This window comes from Equus asinus, chromosome 18 (genome assembly GCF_041296235.1).
Source record: "Equus asinus isolate D_3611 breed Donkey chromosome 18, EquAss-T2T_v2, whole genome shotgun sequence".
Taxonomy (NCBI): Eukaryota; Metazoa; Chordata; class Mammalia; order Perissodactyla; family Equidae; genus Equus; species Equus asinus.
The window spans coordinates 38,401,468-38,419,447 of record NC_091807.1 but is presented as its reverse complement, the minus strand read 5'-3'; the positions used below and the strand labels follow the sequence as shown (position 1 = coordinate 38,419,447).

The following is a 17,980-nucleotide window of genomic DNA, read 5'->3' as shown; positions in this document are numbered from 1 at the left end:
AGGGACTGTGATCAAAACACTGTTTGGAGCTGGGTTTGGGCAGGTGTGGGGGTGGGTGGCTGGAAGCAGCACGGAATGGCTAACTCACGTCCCGTCCCTCCAACGTTCAGGCGAATGTACGTGTGCGGAAATAACCCGAAAGCACAGAGTGAAGGAAAGTGTGTGGAAGTGGGATTGAAGAGGAAGGGGTGGGTGCACCTGGAGGATGTCCCCTGTTTCCATGGTTACTGTGGACCAGCTCTGGCGTGCCCCACCCAGTGACATTCTTTGCCATCCCGTGGTCTGCAAATATCACCTCCAATGAGGTCTGAATCCCAGCTGTGGGGAGGAAGCCCTCTTTCCAAGACTATCCCCTCTTGGGTATTCTCCCTCAGCCACCTAGAGTCCTCTTCACGTCTTGATAGTTACCCACCTGCTATAGTTAATAATTCTTTATATTAAACTTTGCTGTTCAAATTACTGGGTGGTTTGTGTCTCCTGATTGGACTGTAGCTGATACCTTCTCGGTTTTTCTCCATCTCTATTGAACGCCTTATTTCTCCAGTGAGATCTCCCCACTCCGGCTGATGGGAACTTAAATGCTTCATGGCGTGTGTGGAGTTCTGGGGAGTGTTCTGCTCACAGCTCTGTGGCCATTCTTCACCTGGTCTGCAGGAGTTTCATGCTACTCAGCTGGATTCTCAAGGGACCCTTCCTGCAGATTTCTAAACCTCTCTGTCTTCATGACTCCTCTTGGGGACCCCATCCTGCAATTTTCAGCTGCCTCACTCTCCACAAACTTCAATTTTTGTCTCCTCAACTCGCAAGATCTCCAGACTCTTTATGTTTCTTCTCCCTGCGCTGTGGCTGGAAATTACTTCTAGGTAGAAAGTTGCAACACTCATGGCTCATTTCATTTGTTTCTTTCTTTCAATATCACAGTCTTGGGTTGCCTCTTGTCCAATGTCTCAAAAAGCTTTGTTTCATATATTTTTATGCAGTTTTCTAGTTGTGTATGGTGAGAAGACAAGTCCCCTAACAGTTACTTCTAGGATCCAATTTCACTTTTGACATAGGTTTATATTTTCTCCTCTGAAACCAAGCCCACCTCTCCCCACCTGGACTCCATCACTTACAAGGTGCGTGCCGCAGGGGGCCGCGTCTTCTCACTTACTCTGTGTGTAATACTGAGCTGCTGTTACCTGTTCTTCCTATCTCGGGAAGTGTTAAGGGATAGGATGAAAGAGCAGAAAATGAATTGAGAAAATAATAAAGCATTCTGTAAAAGCTACTATTATTTGGCATCTGGCTCCTCTCAGGAACCATTTTTTGAATTGCTTTTCTCTTCTAAAGTACTCTGAATTTGTGATTACAACAAAATTACTATTCTACCTTTTTGTATCTAACTCTTTTACGTCCAAGTGCATAGAAAAATTGATTTTAATTGATTTTCTCAAGTTCCGGGTCCTGTCGCCTTCTCCCTTCACAGGAAGTAATACTCCATGGAGATGTCTACTGAAGCCTTCCCGTCTGTGCTCACGGGGGCTGAGGTGGGGGGGAGAGTCTAGAAAAAACTTGGCTGATTTTCTTGGTAATCCAAGCTAGGACATAAAGAATGGCAGAGCTGCCAACCCAAACTGAGATTACTGTGTTCTAGGCACTTTACAGACTTTACATAAACAGTGTTGGCTAAGCCTCACCTTACCAAAAATCCTGTGAAAAAGGTACAAATGTATGTCTGTTTTATAGACGAGAAAACAGAGGTTTAGAGAATTAGAACAATTAGCCCAGGTCACAAAGCAGGTGAGTGTTAGAGTCTGGGCTTAACTCAGAGTTTTCTGACTTTAAAACATGTGCTCTTTTTAGCAACTCTTCACCTGGATGACCACAATGACCCGATCTGGCTACTTCATGTGGTTTGAAGGCCCCCTTAGGCAGGTGCGTCACCCACCCTAATCATGACTACACATAGCCCACAGAGGTTTCCCCGACACCGTGTCCTGGTCTGTGTTCTATGTGTGCCAGATGCAATGGAAAATAGAGAAGCATCAAGATAGCAAAACCACTTAGGTACTCACCAGCCGAGTTCACAGCCCGACTGGCCCGGCTCTGCCTTTCTCCCTTCCTCCTCTGGGCCTGCCTGGGCAGGAGGATTGGTGACACGGATCATCATGGGATGAGAGCCTGGGGTGAGTGATCCAGCCTCTGAGCAGCCGTGGCCCAGTTCATCCACCCACCTAGGTCACAATTTCCAGCATGTTCTTAATTAGCCTCTACAGGCCTTGTTAGCCCAAGAAGGTGATTGTCAAGTACCACAAATGGTCCCCACTGCTCCTGGCATGCGGGTGCATCCACCCAGCTGGGCCCAGGACCAGGTGGGATTTGCAACCCGAGCAGAGGACCAGTCTGGTCTGAACAAGGAATAGTTGGCAGCTTTTTCTTTCTTAAGAACCCCCCAGGATGTACCAGCTGTACCCAGTCCACTGGAGTTGTTTGGGGGGACTCTCTTTTTGAGGTTCCTTTGATTGCTGGCTCATGACCGAGTGAGTGTTTTCTCCCAGGTCTTGTCATTGGTTATCTTCCTGTACCTGCTTGGGCCTCCCTCTCCGTGGGGCTGGGCTGCAGTGTTGGAGGACGCAACTGGGGTGACATTCATGTAACAGCCAACAGGGATGGGAGATGAAAGCCAGACTTGATTGGGTGAGGGGGTCTCTTCGGGGTTCCCTAGACCCCCGCCTGCCCCAGTGTGTCTCATCACTCACCGTCCCATTCGTCTGCACACAGCGGGACCTTCTCCAGGGCAGGGCCCCAGTCTGAGTTTCTACCTCCCGGGCGGTGGGCAGGGCCGCTCAAGTAGAAGACACCCCGTCTTTGTTTCACATAAACCCTGGGGCTTCCCGTGAGGTCTTAGGGCTGAGGAACAATTTCCCTCTCGTGGTAAAAATACGAGTTCACTTATCTCAAGGAATAAATGACGCAAGGGGAAGAGTTGGGCAGATGTTAGAGACAGCAGCTATGATCTCCGAGGTCAGGGTCTGGGGATTCTAGCAAATTTCTAAAACAAAACGGTGTCCTCATCATCACCGTTCCCTCTCTGCTTTGTTCTTCTGCGTCTCCTTGTACACATGACTTTATATATTTACTTCAAGGCCAGTGGCCTTTCTCCGTGTTCATGTGCATACAAATCCCCCGCGAGCTGTGCTAAAATGCAGTTTCTGACCCAGCAAGTTGGGGAGGACCCCAAGACTCCGCATTTCTTATAAGCTCCCAGGAGATGCCCATCGGGCCACACGTTTGAGGAGCAAGATGGTAAGTGACTTCTTCGGGTTTCCTGGCCTTTCCCCAAAGGCTGGTTACGTTTCTCCAGATAACAAGCTCTGGGTTCCCCTGATTTTTAATAATGCTGCAGTGAGCCGGGGCGCAGAGTCAGCCCTTTCTACCAGGACCCAGAGCAAGGGGAGGAAAATGGTCCAACGGATCACGGAGGGCAAATAGAACCTGTAATTTTCCAAAAGTCAATCTCTGAAATAAGCTCTGCTGCCTTCTGGGAGGCGTCCTTGGGGAGGGTCTGAGGGCCGCCGGCTCGCGCACGCGCATGGGCGTTTCTCCTCTGGGATTGACGTTGCTTTTGTGCTGTACCTTCTTTGGAAAATACTTTGGCTTGTCATGTTAACAGATTTTCATCTCATTACGGATGGGACACGACGAAACACAGTGAGTTAATAGTTGAAAGAAATACACTTTTGGAGAGAGAAGGGGAAATCTGACATTTCCAGATTACCTTTATTTTAAAGATTGGCACCTGAGCTAACATCTGTTGCCAATCTTCTTTTTTTCCCTTCTTCTTCTTCTTCTCCCCAAAGCCCCCCAGTACATAGTTGTATATTCTAGCTGTAGGTCCTTCTGGTTCTGTTGTGTGGGACACCGCCTAAGCATGGCCTGATGAGTGGTGCTGGGTCCACGCCCAGGATCCGAACCAGTGAAACCCTGGGCCGCCGAAGCCGAGGGCGAGAACTTAACCACTCGGCCACGGGTCCGGCCCCAAGATTTTCCTTTCTGAAGGACTTCATGGAGAACCTCTTTGCTTGCAGGCTTCACTAAGAAGATTGTGTGTGTGTGCTGATTCTTTGTTTATTTTTGTGGGCTCCAGTCCCAGGATCAAATGGTACTCAACAGCTGGAAGTGGCATTTACTTGGAACCAAACAGGGATGAAAAGCTCATGATTCTGCAAAATTTTCTGCGGCAACTTGCCAAGACCTTTCGACACAGCTGGATGCCTATTACGCTCTGCGATGGAGCGTCCTGTAAAACCCGTTACATTTCTACAAATCAAGTTCAGCTTGACAGTTTGACTCCCTCTTCCCGCTGCGAACTTTACTCTCAGTGCACAGAGTGTGCTGGCTGTGTCTCGTTTGGTGGAAGTGTGTGTCTTTCTAGTGTGGTTGAGGCAATGGGGCCTGGAGGAGACTTCCCAGGCACACTTGGCAGTGTCTGGAGACATTTTTGGTTATTATTACTGTCAAGGAGGGAAACTGCTGGCATCTTGGGTCCAGGCCAAGGATGCTGCTAAATGTCCCACAATGCACAGGACAGCCCCCCCAGCAAAGTATTACCCACCCCCAAATGTCAAGAACGCCGTGGTTGAGAAACCCTGGACCACAGAATGGAGCAGGTTCACAGGGGAATCACCATAACAGATCTTACCCAGTGCCACTTCCTGCCCAGCTCCCGGGGCTTCCAGTGACCTTGTCACATGGTCACTGCTGCAACCCATTGAAAGAAGCAATGTCTACACAAACAAGTGACAGCAAATGGCAGAACAAGGCAGCGCATGACTAACAGCACCGGGGTCCTGCAGACACGCCTGCCCTGGGGGTTCAGGGGGAATCAGCCTGGGGGGGCTGGACAGCCAGCCAGGAGAGCTTCCTGGAGGAGGCAGGCTGGACTGGGGGAAGGAGTGGCACATAGCTTTTCCAGCTTAACTTTTACTTTTTAATTTTCTTTATGATGCTTTTAAAAAACTGACATTTTTAGTTGAATTTATCTGTTTTTCCATTTATAGGTCTGGATTTTTGTGTCACGCTTACAAAGGCCTTACCCCCACTCTAAGACAATTGAAATTCTCACATGGCGTCTTCTAGTAGTTTCATAATTTCATTTTTCACGTTTACAACTTTGATTCCTTTTTGTGTGTGTGTGCAATGATTCCAACCTTTTTTTCCCCAGATGGTGTCCCCACACCATTGCCATAATCCTCCAACTCTCCCAGTCATCCCATCCTCCACTTTTCCCATGCGTCAATGCCCAGATGTTTCAGGGCCAGACTGGCCTTACCGTTTACATCTTCGATCCCTGTCTGAAATCCAGTGGTACCGCCTGGCTGGTTGCATGACTGTGGCTCTCTAACAGGTTATATAATCCCATTGCTCTTTTAGGATTTTGTTAGTCACTCCTGAATGTTTGTTTTTCCACATGAATGTTAGAATCCATTCACGTCTCCCTGAAATATCCTTTTTGTGATTTTAATGAGATCGTGATCCCTCTGCGGACTAATGTAGGGAGACTGGCATCCGTGTGCCATTGACTGCTTCCATTCAAGGCCAGGGCTCGCCTTTCCACCCGTTCCAGCCTCTTTCTGTGCCCCTTGATGGTATAGGAAGGTTCTTGTAAGTGTCTTCCGAGACGTTTTATGCTGTGTTGCCATTGTCCTGTAAAGGGGACATTTCCCGCCATCACATCTCAGTGATGTTGGCAGAAACAAAAGCTACTGACGGCAGAACTTTGTCTTTGAGCTCAGCCACCTTGCTGAATTCCCTTCTTGTGTACTAGGATTTTGGTTGATCTTCTTGGGGTTCCTGATTGTGGTCTCGGCGTGTGCAAATGCTGACAACAGGCTTTCAGTGGGGGGGGGGGGGCTGGAGGCAGAGGGGCTCTGAGTGCGGGTGGAAATGGGTGCCTGTGTTCCCCACCTCCGCCCTCCACAGCTCCTCGGACTGATCTGGGGCCTGAAGGAGGAGGGAGCAGTTATGGCTGTGTGCAGGACTTTGTGAGCCCCCGAGACCAGGTGACAAGGTGGCTCAGAGGGGAGAAGACGCCCCACCCTTGCGCTGTGTTGGGAGCACTAGAGGCGATGGGAGCACTGGGTGGTGACCCCAGGTGGGTGCCTGGCCTTCCTCCAGATGGCAGGTTGGCAAAGCCACCTGAGGCCTCTCCAGTGAGGGACAGAGGAGGGCAGCGGGCTCAGCGAGGAAGCTCGGCGGCTGTGCCAACAGACTCCTTCTTGAGCACCGGTGAGCTCCCCCAGGGACTCCCGAATATACCTGGGGGCGGGAGATAGGAGCTGGGGAGTCTGGCGGCACCTGTCAGCAGCCCTCTTTCTTCCTCAGGGCCGGGAGCTGAAGGATGTCTGGGCCCCTGGTTCTTGCCTATACTCCTCACACAAACCTGCATGCGGAGAGTCCGAGTTTCACGTTTACTGTTTAAAAACAAGTACAGAAAAATGTCAGGAGAGGTAGTGTGTGGATGTGGGCACTTTTAACAGGCTCAGTTGATGGTGACACTTATTAGGTGTCTTGTGCTGAGCTGCACGACCTGGCCAATATTCAGCCCTTCAAAGGGGTACATTTCTTGGTGTTTATATCAGTGTTTGTCATGCACTGTCTTGGTGTCCTGTGGCTGCCGTGCCAAGGTACCACAGACTGGGTGATGTAATCAACAGAAATTTATTCTCTCAAAGCCTGGAGGCCAGAAGTCCGAGATCCAGGTGTCGGCTGGTTTGGTTCCTCCGAGGCCTCTCTCCTTGGAGTGTAGACGCTGTCTTCTCCCTGCGTCCTCATCTGGCCATCCCTCTATGTGTGTCCGTGTCCTCATCTCCTCTTCTTATAAGGACACCAGTCAGACTGGAGTAGGACCCACCCTAATGACCTCATTTCACCTTGATCATCTCTTTAAAGACTATCTCCAAATAAGGTCACATCCTGGGGTGCTGGGCGTCAGGACTCCAGCGTATGAATTTTGGGGGGACACAGTTCAGCCCATAAAATTCACCAACATGACCCACACCCAAAATACCTCAAATTTGGTTCTAAAATAAGATTCTCTTCGGTGGACAACTGCGACAGCTCTTTCTTCCCAGATAAACAGAGCAGAGGCTTTGCCAGGGATCAGTGGCGCCAGACCTGTCGCCAAGCCTTCCCCGTCAGAGGCTGTGGGCTGAGACCAGGCGCCACTCAGGCTCCTCAGTTCCTTTGCTGCCCAGCCTGGAGACCCTCTCCTCCTCCTCCTTTTTACCACCTTCCAGCTTCAGAAAGAGCCAAGTACAGGGTGGGAAGAACGCCAGGCAGTCATCGTGCCACAGACTCATAAGCAACATTGACGTCTGCCATGTCAGGGGGAGGCAAGCAAAACACGGGGGAGCGTTCCTTTCCAGGTTTATTTTTTCAAACCCACAGGTGAGGAAATCAAAGAGAAGATGTGGGTGGGCAGCTGGCGGTGGAAGCCCATGGTACCCGGACATCCACTTCCGAATGACGTCAGCAGGGGTCAGCCTAGGCTTATAAATGCCCCAGGATCTGCACAGGAACAGGAAAGAGGAGTGAGGAGCATCCTCGGGGATCTTTCTTTCCTTCTTTATTGGTTTCTTATTAGTTCACAGAGTTGAAAACTTACAGCAAATAATGATAATCTTCTGTAAGGTGTTTCCATCTCTGCCCTTCTCCAGCACAATTCTGTTCCCCGGGATGCTGTCCTTGTAACGAGGTTCATTAAAGAAGCTCAAAATGAGTGAACTGGGCATTTCTGCCATTGCAGCTGCATGGGGGTCTGGCCAGAACAAGAATCATAGAATATAAGGAAAATGGTGTTTCTTGCACACTTGCCCTCGAGATCTGAGACTCAAACCTATCTCGTGGTCCCTTGCAGACCTCCGTCAGTAGCCTAGCAAGGAGGAGGGTCCTTATCTGTCTCCTCACTACCCAGGGGCATCAGACCCAGAAGCCTCACCCCGAGAGGGTGAATCCGGACTTCTGGTGGACCACCCCAAAGAGGTGACCACTCTTTAAACTCCATTTGCTGGATTTGTAAAGTTTTTCATCATCCTCACGGTTAATAAGGTTGGTGTGGCACCGGGCTATCCAGGAGAGAAAAAAGAGGGAGGTCCCCTACTGACCACACCTTCGCTGAAGAGAAAGAAGTCATCTGCTTGCTCAGGGGCAGGGCGCTGTGCCCGTGGGAGGTGCTGCCGTCCCCAGTCCCACTGGATGGTTGTTTTCTGGTGAGTGCCTGTCGGGATGTATGCAGGATTACCTCCCTAAAGATTTCATTGTGATGTAGACCAATGTAGGAAGAGGCCGTGGGTGGGCTGTGCTCTCTGCTCGGTTGCTGTGTCAGCTTTAAACCTCTTTATGTTTGCAGAGAGAAAGACTACATCATGATCACAGGACAACAATGGCAGGCACATTTCTGTTTCTCTCGGGAGATGGAGTTGGACCGATAAAGTGAGGAGCCTTTCATCAGGCATGGCCTCGTGGTGTGTTTTCAATGACGTGGTTGGTCCTCTCTCGGGGTTCCGGGTCCACCATCTCTGTTCCACAAGAGTCCTCTCGATCCTTTGCTCCCAGGACACTGAGGGGAAGTGCTGGGACTGTCTGCCAGCCTCTGTGATCGCTCTGTAAAAGGGCAGTTACAGATCAGCCCCCGTCCCGAGCTGTGAGAGTGGCACAATATGGGAACTGGAACGGGGGTGGGAAAGAAGAGAGGCCAGGCAAGTCCTACTGCGCCGTGGCGGGCTTCAGGGTAAGGCAGCGAACGCATTGGCCGTGGGAACAGGTGTGGCCGTAGGGGTGGGAGGACACCATTGGGGAGCCCTCTGTCCACCACCAGGACAGACTTCTTAAAGTCAGAGGCAGCACGGGATTTACACCATCTCGGGCCGACTTCACTGAGCTTCGGGTTCCTCTCTGGTTTCTCTCTCCTCTTGGTCAGGACAGGAGCCACTCCCCCCATTTGCAAAGCCCACCTCCCCCTCCATTTGATCAAAAGGAAGAAAAGAAGAAGCTAAAAAGGACCCGCACCAAGGGGATGTCTCAAATCCTCCCCCTGGGGCAACTATTTAAGCAGCTCCGATGTGTGGGGACGTGGTGGGCTGAAGAGTGGCCCCAGAGACGGCCACATCCTAATCCTTAGACAGAGAATACGTTCCTCTACACGATAAAAGGGCTTTGCAGACGGGTTAAGTTAAGGATCTTCAGATGGGGAGGTTATCCTGGATTATTGGGTAGGCCCAGTGTCATCACGGGGTCTTTACAAAAGGGAAACAGGAGGGTCAGAAGCAGAAGGCCACACGAAGGTGGAAGCAGAGGGACAGAGAGATTTGAAGATGTGCAATGGCTGTCTTTGAGGATGGAGGAAGGTGCTACAAGGCAAGGAATGCAGGTGCGTCTAAAAGCTGGAAAAGGCAAGGAAAAGGATGCTCCCCAGGCTTCCGGAAGGAAGCTGACCCATTTTAGAACTTCTGACTCCAGAACCCCAACAGAACAAATTTGTGTGAGTGTGTTTACATTTTGTGTGGTTTTTAATGGCCACTCTGTTTATGGTCATTTGTTACAGACCAACAGGACACTAACACCCTGGCTGTGGACACCAAGGAGTGGTTCCCCGGTTTCTATCTGGTAGATGGTTTTCTGGTTCCATTCTATGGAATATTCCACTTCTTTTGGCCTGTGTGGACATAGCCAAAGAGTGATTGAAACAGAAAAAGGAAAAACGCTTGGGAACGTGACAAATAAGAACATATAAAATAAAGTGGATGTATTCTTTTGGTGTGTATATGGTGGGTCTTTAATTCCTGGAAATTAGAGTCACAGCTCTTCACTCCCCTGCAAGCCACGTGGCAGATACACACGTTCCAAGGTGGCATCCTCGCCGCTGAGCTCGCAGGACAGGAATCCGCAGTTACAAAGACGAAATCGATGGCAAACGTTCTGGAATCTGAAAGTGCATTTTGTGCTTCTACAGATCACATCAGGCGAGACGAAGCTACCTTCAAAGTGACGGTGTCTTACGGCCTCTGCGGAGGGTTTCATAACTTCGTCATGAAATTATGAAAACATACAGGGGCTCTCAGTTGCCCAGGATCCAGTTCCTCCAGTTAAACGCTGAGTTTGAGCCATGGGTCAGCGTCTTCACGGGAGGGTTCACCAACTCCCATTTTCCTTCCTCTTTATTTTCTTCGCAGAAGCACATACCCAGAGAAGGGATCTGGAACAGAGTCAAATCCCTCATTAGTATTATATAGCAGGTCAGTCAGATTGTAGTCTCGTTATAAAGCCAACCGACAGGTGTTCCTATGTCTTGGAGGCGTGCACAATGTGCCCACACTGGCATCGTAGCCCTAACACCTGACACAGCAGTTCTCAGTGGGGACGGCTCCCCCCGTCCTTGGGACAAAGGGAAATGTCTGCACATTATTGTTTGTCACAACTGGGGGTGCTCGGTCCGAAGGGTAGTTGGCCCCACTGCAAAGACTTCTCCTGCCCAAACGTCAGCGTCTGCCCTGCTGCCCACAGAGCGGCTTCCATTCTCGAATTTAGCATCACAAAAGAATCACAGGGATTGAGTTTTCAGACCCAAGGAAAAAGTACAGAATGCAACTTTAGACCCCAATTCCTTCATCTGTAAAATGAATGTGTTGGAGTAGATCTTTGCTTTTAAGGCTTTTTTTTTTTTTTTTTTAAACATGGTCTGCTTTCCTTTTCTTTTCAATAAAAGAAATCTTTTAATGTCTTTTTAATGTCTAGAAATTCCTTGGTTCAAGGAAGTTCGAGGCTGGCATCTCGAGAGAGGAGGTGAAGTGTTGGGCAGGGGTGGGGATTCGGTCACCAAGAACAGGATCAATGTGCAGCTCTCAGTCAGCGTCTGGCATGTGCAGTGCTGCTGTCTGTGTGGGTGACGGGGTCCCCCCGCAGAGCCCGGGGGTGTGGGAAGGGGTGCAGGAACAGGAGACATGGTGACAGGTGCAGGAGGAAAAGAACGCTTAGGGAGCAGGTGGCACTGGGGCCGACGAGGAGAGTCCCCCCAGAAATCTATATGGACATTTCCCAGGGTGACCTGTGGGGGCTTGAGCCACGTGTTTGGATGATGGTCAACTGGTGGCCCAGGAACCTGGAGTGCTCGGGAACATCTGGGCCATAATTGGGAAATACCACCTTGGGGACACTTTGGAGAGGACAGTTGTTTCTAATCCTAACCCACCTAGGGCCCCAGAGCTGGCCAGCCCAGCACTTGTCCTTTCTCTTCTTCCGCAAATCGCTTATGGACCGTTTGTGTAACTACTGGAGTTGCAAGGAATTGTGTGAGCTGATTGTAAAAAAGCCCCATGTCTTGTTTTTTATGTTATCTTGGCAACAAATGGCCAACGTTGCCATAATGATAATGAGGATGACAAACTTCTCCCATTGGCCCCCAGCCCAAGGCTGCCCTTTGCTCACGAGCAGGTGGCACGTTCTCAGGGACAGGTGGGTCCCTGCTGTCCTGGGTCGGCTGGACACTTGTTTTTGTTCTGAGGAGGGCGTGCGATGACCCTGCGTCCTTGGGGTGCTTGACTTTGTGGTCCTAGAGAAAGGGGCAGGCACGTACCTTCCTCACCAGCTGTGCGAAGTCTCCGCAGTCCCGCGGGGGCAGCCCCAGGAGCGGGCGCGTGCAGGAGTCCAGCGCCGAGCCGTGGCCCACGATTAGGATGACACCTACGGCAGGAAAAAGAAACTCAGGTCAACGCAGGTACAGAGAGTGCCTTTTATTAGGCCGGGGGTCCCCAAAGTCATCGCTAGAACCACACTGTGGTGCCCCATTGCCTCAAGAGAGCCGGGGTGGGGGCGGGAAGCAGGTGTGGTGGGTACCAGCTTACTAAGACTCACTGTTCCCCCTCTCATCCGTATGTCACTCTTCAGAGCCCATCACATCCCATGCAGGATCTGGGGGTGGCAGCACCTGCCCGCGAGCTTCAGAGATGGGGCTGGGCGGTGACCTGAGCCGCCAGCTGTGATCAGAGCCACCGCCCTACTATGGGATGCTGTGGTGGCTGCTGCCCAAGCCTCATCCATTAGCTTATCAGCCAGTTGATCACGATGAGCCTGCTGATGGCTCTCACGTCAGCTGAGAGATCCAGAGTCCGGGCTGAGTGAGTCTCCCTCAGGTGACACGACCAGGGAGCCAAGGCCGGGACGAAGCAGAGCTGGGGGGAGTTAGACCCGCCGGCGAGTCAGGAAGGTGCCTGGGACGGGACCCACCCGCTCTTCCTGGAGGAGAGAATCAGAACAGAGAGCTTCCTTTGAAAGCTACGGCCGACACAGAGCATCCATTCATGCTCCTCCTAACGTGACTATCAATTCTCCAATGTGACGCCTGGACCTCAGTCTTGATCCACTTTCCCTGTGTTAGTTCCTGTTCATTTCATACTCATAGCTTTGGCTTCCAAAATCCTGGTGCAGTTGCCAGGATGCTGTTCTGGGCCTGTGCTCTTGAGTGGGGTGACCTGGGCACACAGGCCTCTGAGCCCCTCTGAGCTTCAAACTCACACAGTATAAATGGAGGTGATATTTCAGCCATCACAGGAAGGTGAGGATTTCACAAAGCGTGTGAAGGGCCCACCCAAGTTGGGGGAGCGGGAGGTGTTAGCTGTTACCCTCCAGCCCAGGGGGATTTGGGATTTTTCACTGTTGTCACATGTCTGGCCTTCCTGCCTGCTCATGGTCTCCTCCTCCTGGGGCATCCTTTGCCTTCCAAATAGGACTCATTCTACAGCTCAAGTGCTGCATCCTGAGAGCTCAGCCACGTGCACCACAACCACGGATGGCTGACCAGCGTTCCCCGCAGTGAGAGGCATGAGACGGTGTGCACAACAGCATCAATGAGGCAATGGTCTACACCCACGTTCTGGGAGACCTGGGGACCGGGGGGAGGTCCTTGGAAGGGAGGATCATCCATGGACACTGATATTCAGCCCAAGGTGGATGCCTGAAATGGGATATTCCAGAGAGGGGCAGGCTGGGGTGGGGCCCCGAAAGAGCAGCGAAGGCTCTAATTTCACTTTCTGTTCTCTGACATCCTGTGGCAATAACCGTGAGTAATGTCAGTCTGGTAATTAATCAGACGCCACTGAGGCATGGTTTCCAAAAGTACGCTCCTCAGGGTTAGCGCCCATCAGTCAAAACCAGCCATGTAAACCAGCCGGGTGGCTGGGTGTGTTTGGGGCGCTGGATACGGCAAGGTTTGGGGTCTCTTCCTGGAGGATGTCTTGGAGCGTGTCCCCCTGATGCTCAGCTCCTCCCCAAGTTCCTCCCGTGCAGAGTTCTCCATCCTCGAGCCTCTCCAGGATGAGAGATGGAAAGAACACAGATGGGGGCAGCGGGCCTGGGGGTCTCTAATCAACTCTTTGAGACTCTGCTCTGTCTTATTTAATACTTCTAATATTCCAGACGTCTGTGCCGTTTCCTCCAACAATATTCAGACTCCTTGAGGGTACAGTGTGTGTCTTCTTCACTTAGGTTTTCCTGTGGTGTTTTATTTGGTGCTTGACACATCGCTGACGTTCAATACACACTTGCTAGCTTAAATTTTTATAGGCTTGATTTGAACGTTTTACAGGACATTTTCAAATACACACCAAGAAGGGTCTGATGATCCCCGTGGACCCATCTCGAGCTCCGCCTGTTGGGCAGCATCTCTCCCCTGCCCAGCCCCCTCTGCCTGCAGTATTATTCTAAAGTGTATCTCAACATCACGCCCGTTCACAGAATAGTCCTCAGTTTGCGTCTCCAAAGAGGAAGGACTTTTCTTGCTTAGAAAACCACCATGCCATTATCACACTAAGAAGTTCCTTAAATATTTCCACATTCAGATTCCATATTTAAATTCCATATCCAGATTTCTCAAGCGGTCTCAACCATCTACTTATATCGATGTTTTATTCCCATTTTCATTCAAACATGACGTGGTGTTTGGTTGTTCTGTTCTTGGTCTCTTATTTTTTTTTGAGTTTTGACAAATTTTATTTGCTTATAACATTGTGTAGTTTTGTGTGTACATTATTACATTTCAGCTTCTGCATAGACTGCATCGTGTTCACCACTAATAGTCTAGTTTTTATACGTTACCCACATGTATGCCCCTTTATCCCTGTCGCCTTTCCCCCATCCCCTTCCCTTCTGGTAACCACCAATCTGTTCTCTGTATCTATGTGTTTGTTTATCTTCCACATATGAGTGAAATTATACGATATTTGTCTTTCTCTCTCTGACTTATTTCACTCAGCATAATACCCTCAAGGTCCATCCATCTTGTTGCAAACGGTACAATTTTGTCTTTTTTCTGGCTGAGTAGTATTCCATTGTGTATATATACCACATCTTCTTTATCCATTCATCTGTTGTGGGCACTTGAGCTGCTTCCAAGTCTTCCAAGTCTTCCAAGTCTTGGCTATTGTGAATAATGCTACAATGAACATAGGGGTGCATATATCTTTTTGAATTATTGGTTTCATGTTCTCTGGATAAATACCCAGTAGTGGAATAACTGGATCATATGGTATTTCCATTTTTAATTTTTTGAGAAATCTTCATACCATTTTCCGTAGAGGCTACATTCCCACCAGCAGTCTGTGAGGGCTTCCCTTTTTCCACATCTTCTCTCACACTTGTTACTTCTTGTCTTATTAATTATAGCCATTCTGACAGGTGTGAGAGGATATCTCATTGTAGTCTTGATTTGCATTTCCCCAATAATTAGTGATGACTTTTCAGGTGTCCGTTGGCCATCTGTAGATTTTCTTTGGAAAAACGTCTGTTCACATCTACACCAGACTAGAAAGCTTCTGCACAGCAAAGGAAATCATCCACAAAAGGAAAAGACAACCGACCAACTGGGAGAAATATTTGCAAATCATGTATCTGACAAGTGGTCAATTTCCAAAATACATAAAGAACTCATACAACTCAACAACAAAAAACCAAATTGATCAAAAAATGGGCAGAAAATATGAACAGACATTTTTCTTTTTTTTTTTCAGGAAGCAGTTCAGGTGGTTTGTGTTGACCCTGTTGTCCTGGGTCCCATTGGCTCTCAGTCCGAGGAGTGGGGTCCCAGGACCTGGACAGTGGGGGAGTGTGTGTCTATGTGCCTCGTTACCATACAGGCAGTCATCAAACACTCTGCTGGCTGGGGAGTGTGGGTGGGGGAGGTTGGGGCATCACTAGGTTTGCAAGAGCGGCCAGTTTCCACCCCAAAGGTAAGATCCCAGCCCCGGGGGCTGCTCACACCCGAGGACAGTGGAGGCACTTACCGTCCTCTGGACAGATGCTGACTATCCGTTCCATGCTCATGGCACATCTGTCAACATACTCATCATAGCTCTCGGCCGGCATGAGGGAGGTGAGGGGGAGCACAGGCCTAAAGGGAGAGAGGGGAATGTTCAACTGCTCACCTGTGGTCATCTGGAGAAGGGAACACTCTCCAAGATGGCTCTGCCTCCAGGCCTCGACAGCGAGGCTCCAGTTTTGTGCTCAACACTGGCAAAGGGCTGACGTTCAATCTCCAGCGTGCATTCTTACTGAACACCAGACGGGTTTTGTGATGGCCAAGAGTCAGCCATGGAGCGAGAATGACAAAGATTCTCTCCTTGACCAAACTCTAGCCAGGCTCCCCCGAACCCTCTTCTCATCTAGCCCGACCTTTGGGCTTCAGCGTCCGGCCTCGTAGAGTCAGTTTTTGTAAGAATCCTGCTAAGTCAGTTTAGCCAGAACTCTACACCCTCAATAGCTGAGTAAACTCTGCATCCTCCCCCACCGCCTGGGGATGTCTGGCCACCTCGGCCTGCCTTCAGCAAGAATCCTGTTAGGTCAGTCCAGCGAGAATTACTCTTCTCTCTTAGGACTTTCCCATCCTCCCACCCCGACCCTGCTCCTCCGCTAAAAATCCCCACCGGTCCCTATTATATGTGGAGCCGAGTCCTTTCTCTCTCCCCTACTGCAAACCCCCACTGCAGTGCTCCTTCCTGGATAAAGTCGTTCTTACCATCTTTAACAAGTGTCGAAATAATTTTTCCTGAACGAGAACTTACCCCCAGCAGGAGACGACGTGAGGCGGCATACCTGTAATCCATGCTGACGTTGAAATTCGCCTCTCTCAGCTCCTCCAGGCTCATGAGGGTCGGGGCTGCTTTGCCGGCCTCCCACTTTGTCCATTCGAAGATTCCGGGTTCCACTCTTATTTTAATTCTCTTCTCCAGTTTGAGTTCTGGATTCAACAACAGAATACAAGCGTTTATCATCTTCAGGCCATTTTGGCTTTATGTAAATAAGCCTCTCCCTAGGTCTAAATAGTATCTTTCAAAAATGTGATTTTTTTTTCTTGGCAAATACTGTTCTGTGATTAAGCACAATTATGCTATTTCCGAGACAAAAACGCTGGGGGCTCAGCCTCGGGTCAAGAAGGCGAGCGCATGTAAAAAGACCTGGCTGATCCAGTGATCCGTGGAAAAGATGCAGCCAATTGAGGAGCGTGTTGGTCGCACTGAAGCGCCATTCTGATAAACACTGGTACCAGACTGAGCAAAAGGGGAAGGCTAGAAGGGGGCCATCTTCTGGGACATTCTAACTCCTCACAACTCACCCTTCCCAAGCCTTTCATACCTTGACTAAAAGACCCAAAATCTAAGGCCATCTCTTTTAGAGTCGGGGGGGAAAATCTTAATGTTTTTATCTGAAATGGAGAAAGTACAGTCAAACTCAAATGCTGGAAATACAACCAGTTCCCCAAGTGTATTCTGGGTCCAGGCGGTGGGGTCCTTTAACAAGCAACTCTAGAAAAGAGAGTTAAACTGGGCTAACCAGGCTCCTGAGCTCTCCCCAGAGCCTGTGAAGGGCTCGTGTCCTGTGAAGGAACAGCTGGAGAGCTTCCCAAATGGGGTTGGCCATTCTTCCTTTGAGGACATCGTGTGGCCACTGTTGTGTGGGTCACACTTTGGGAAATGGTCCATCTGGACATTCATTGACATGGTATTGAGATAGAGGTTAGCCTATTAGCGTCTCAGACGTCAGTCTGAAGAATGGGCGGGTCAGGTTTGAGGACTTATGAAGAAGGTTGGGAATCCTTGTTTTTCTGGATAAACACAGGATTTATAAATTTGTGCTCTTTAAACAGACTTCATCATCATCATCAACATCATCTGCATATAGAGTAAAAGTCAATGAGAGATCATCTTAAAGACACTGACATTATCATTGTCAGAAAACACAAAACATTTTGGAGAACTTTTTATTTTTCATGCAAGAGACTCAAATAATAAAAGTCAAAAAATTTATGAAAAATTGGGACAAAAATGTTAAAATGAAGAACCATGAGTGATGACAAAAAAGGGGTAAAGTTATGAAAAAATGTTTTTGAAGCTCTCAATCATATTCTTTTATTAGGAAGCCTGGCCAAAAGAATATTCCTTATCTTCTTATTCATGTGTTGATACCATGGTGAGACAGGTTGGGTAGGAAAGGAAGATTAAGATCATCCTTAGAAAAGAACCCTCAACTTGGGTTCGAATGTCGACTTGATCGTCCACATTCAAGTGCTGACCTGGCTGGACACAGGCGGTCCACAAGGTTTCACACCAGCTCATCAGCAGGCAGCCAGCCAAAGATGGAAATTAGTGGTTTTGAAGGTCAGTGGAAAAGGAGCTTCCTCAGGGTGGGTTAGAACACAGTGAGCTCATTAAGTGCTCCCCATAAAAGGCTGAGGCAGCGGGGGAGACGGGAAAGTCAGGGGCCAGTCCGTCACCTTCTATCCCATATTTCCACGCGTTCTTGCTTTGCTCACATCTGATTAATTATAAATGCGTTGGTGCTAAGCAATCCAGGCATGAGATTCCTTCGGATCTATTTTGCTTTATTCCATTATATTTATTAAGAATTATCCTCAAATTGGAAAGTTTAGAACAAACACAGCCAGGAAGGGATT

General features: G+C 49.4%; 1 protein-coding gene across 2 annotated transcripts in view; it reads right to left on the bottom strand.

Annotated features, from left to right (window-relative positions):
* Window positions 1-9,535: 9,535 nt before the first annotated feature.
* Window positions 9,536-17,980, bottom strand: part of UBASH3A (ubiquitin associated and SH3 domain containing A) — a 43,304-nt gene continuing 34,859 nt past the window's right edge. Inside the window, exons 11-14 of one of the 2 annotated variants that reach the window (XM_014839259.3) lie at window positions 16,123-16,267; window positions 15,315-15,421; window positions 11,615-11,721; window positions 9,536-10,237 (exon numbers count right to left, since the gene is read on the bottom strand). In XM_014839259.3, the coding sequence (XP_014694745.3) occupies window positions 10,100-10,237; window positions 11,615-11,721; window positions 15,315-15,421; window positions 16,123-16,267 (497 nt within the window). In that variant the 3' untranslated portion in view covers window positions 9,536-10,099. The remainder of the gene's footprint in view (window positions 10,238-11,614; window positions 11,722-15,314; window positions 15,422-16,122; window positions 16,268-17,980) is intronic. The other variant, XM_070488932.1, reaches the window with a different exon arrangement.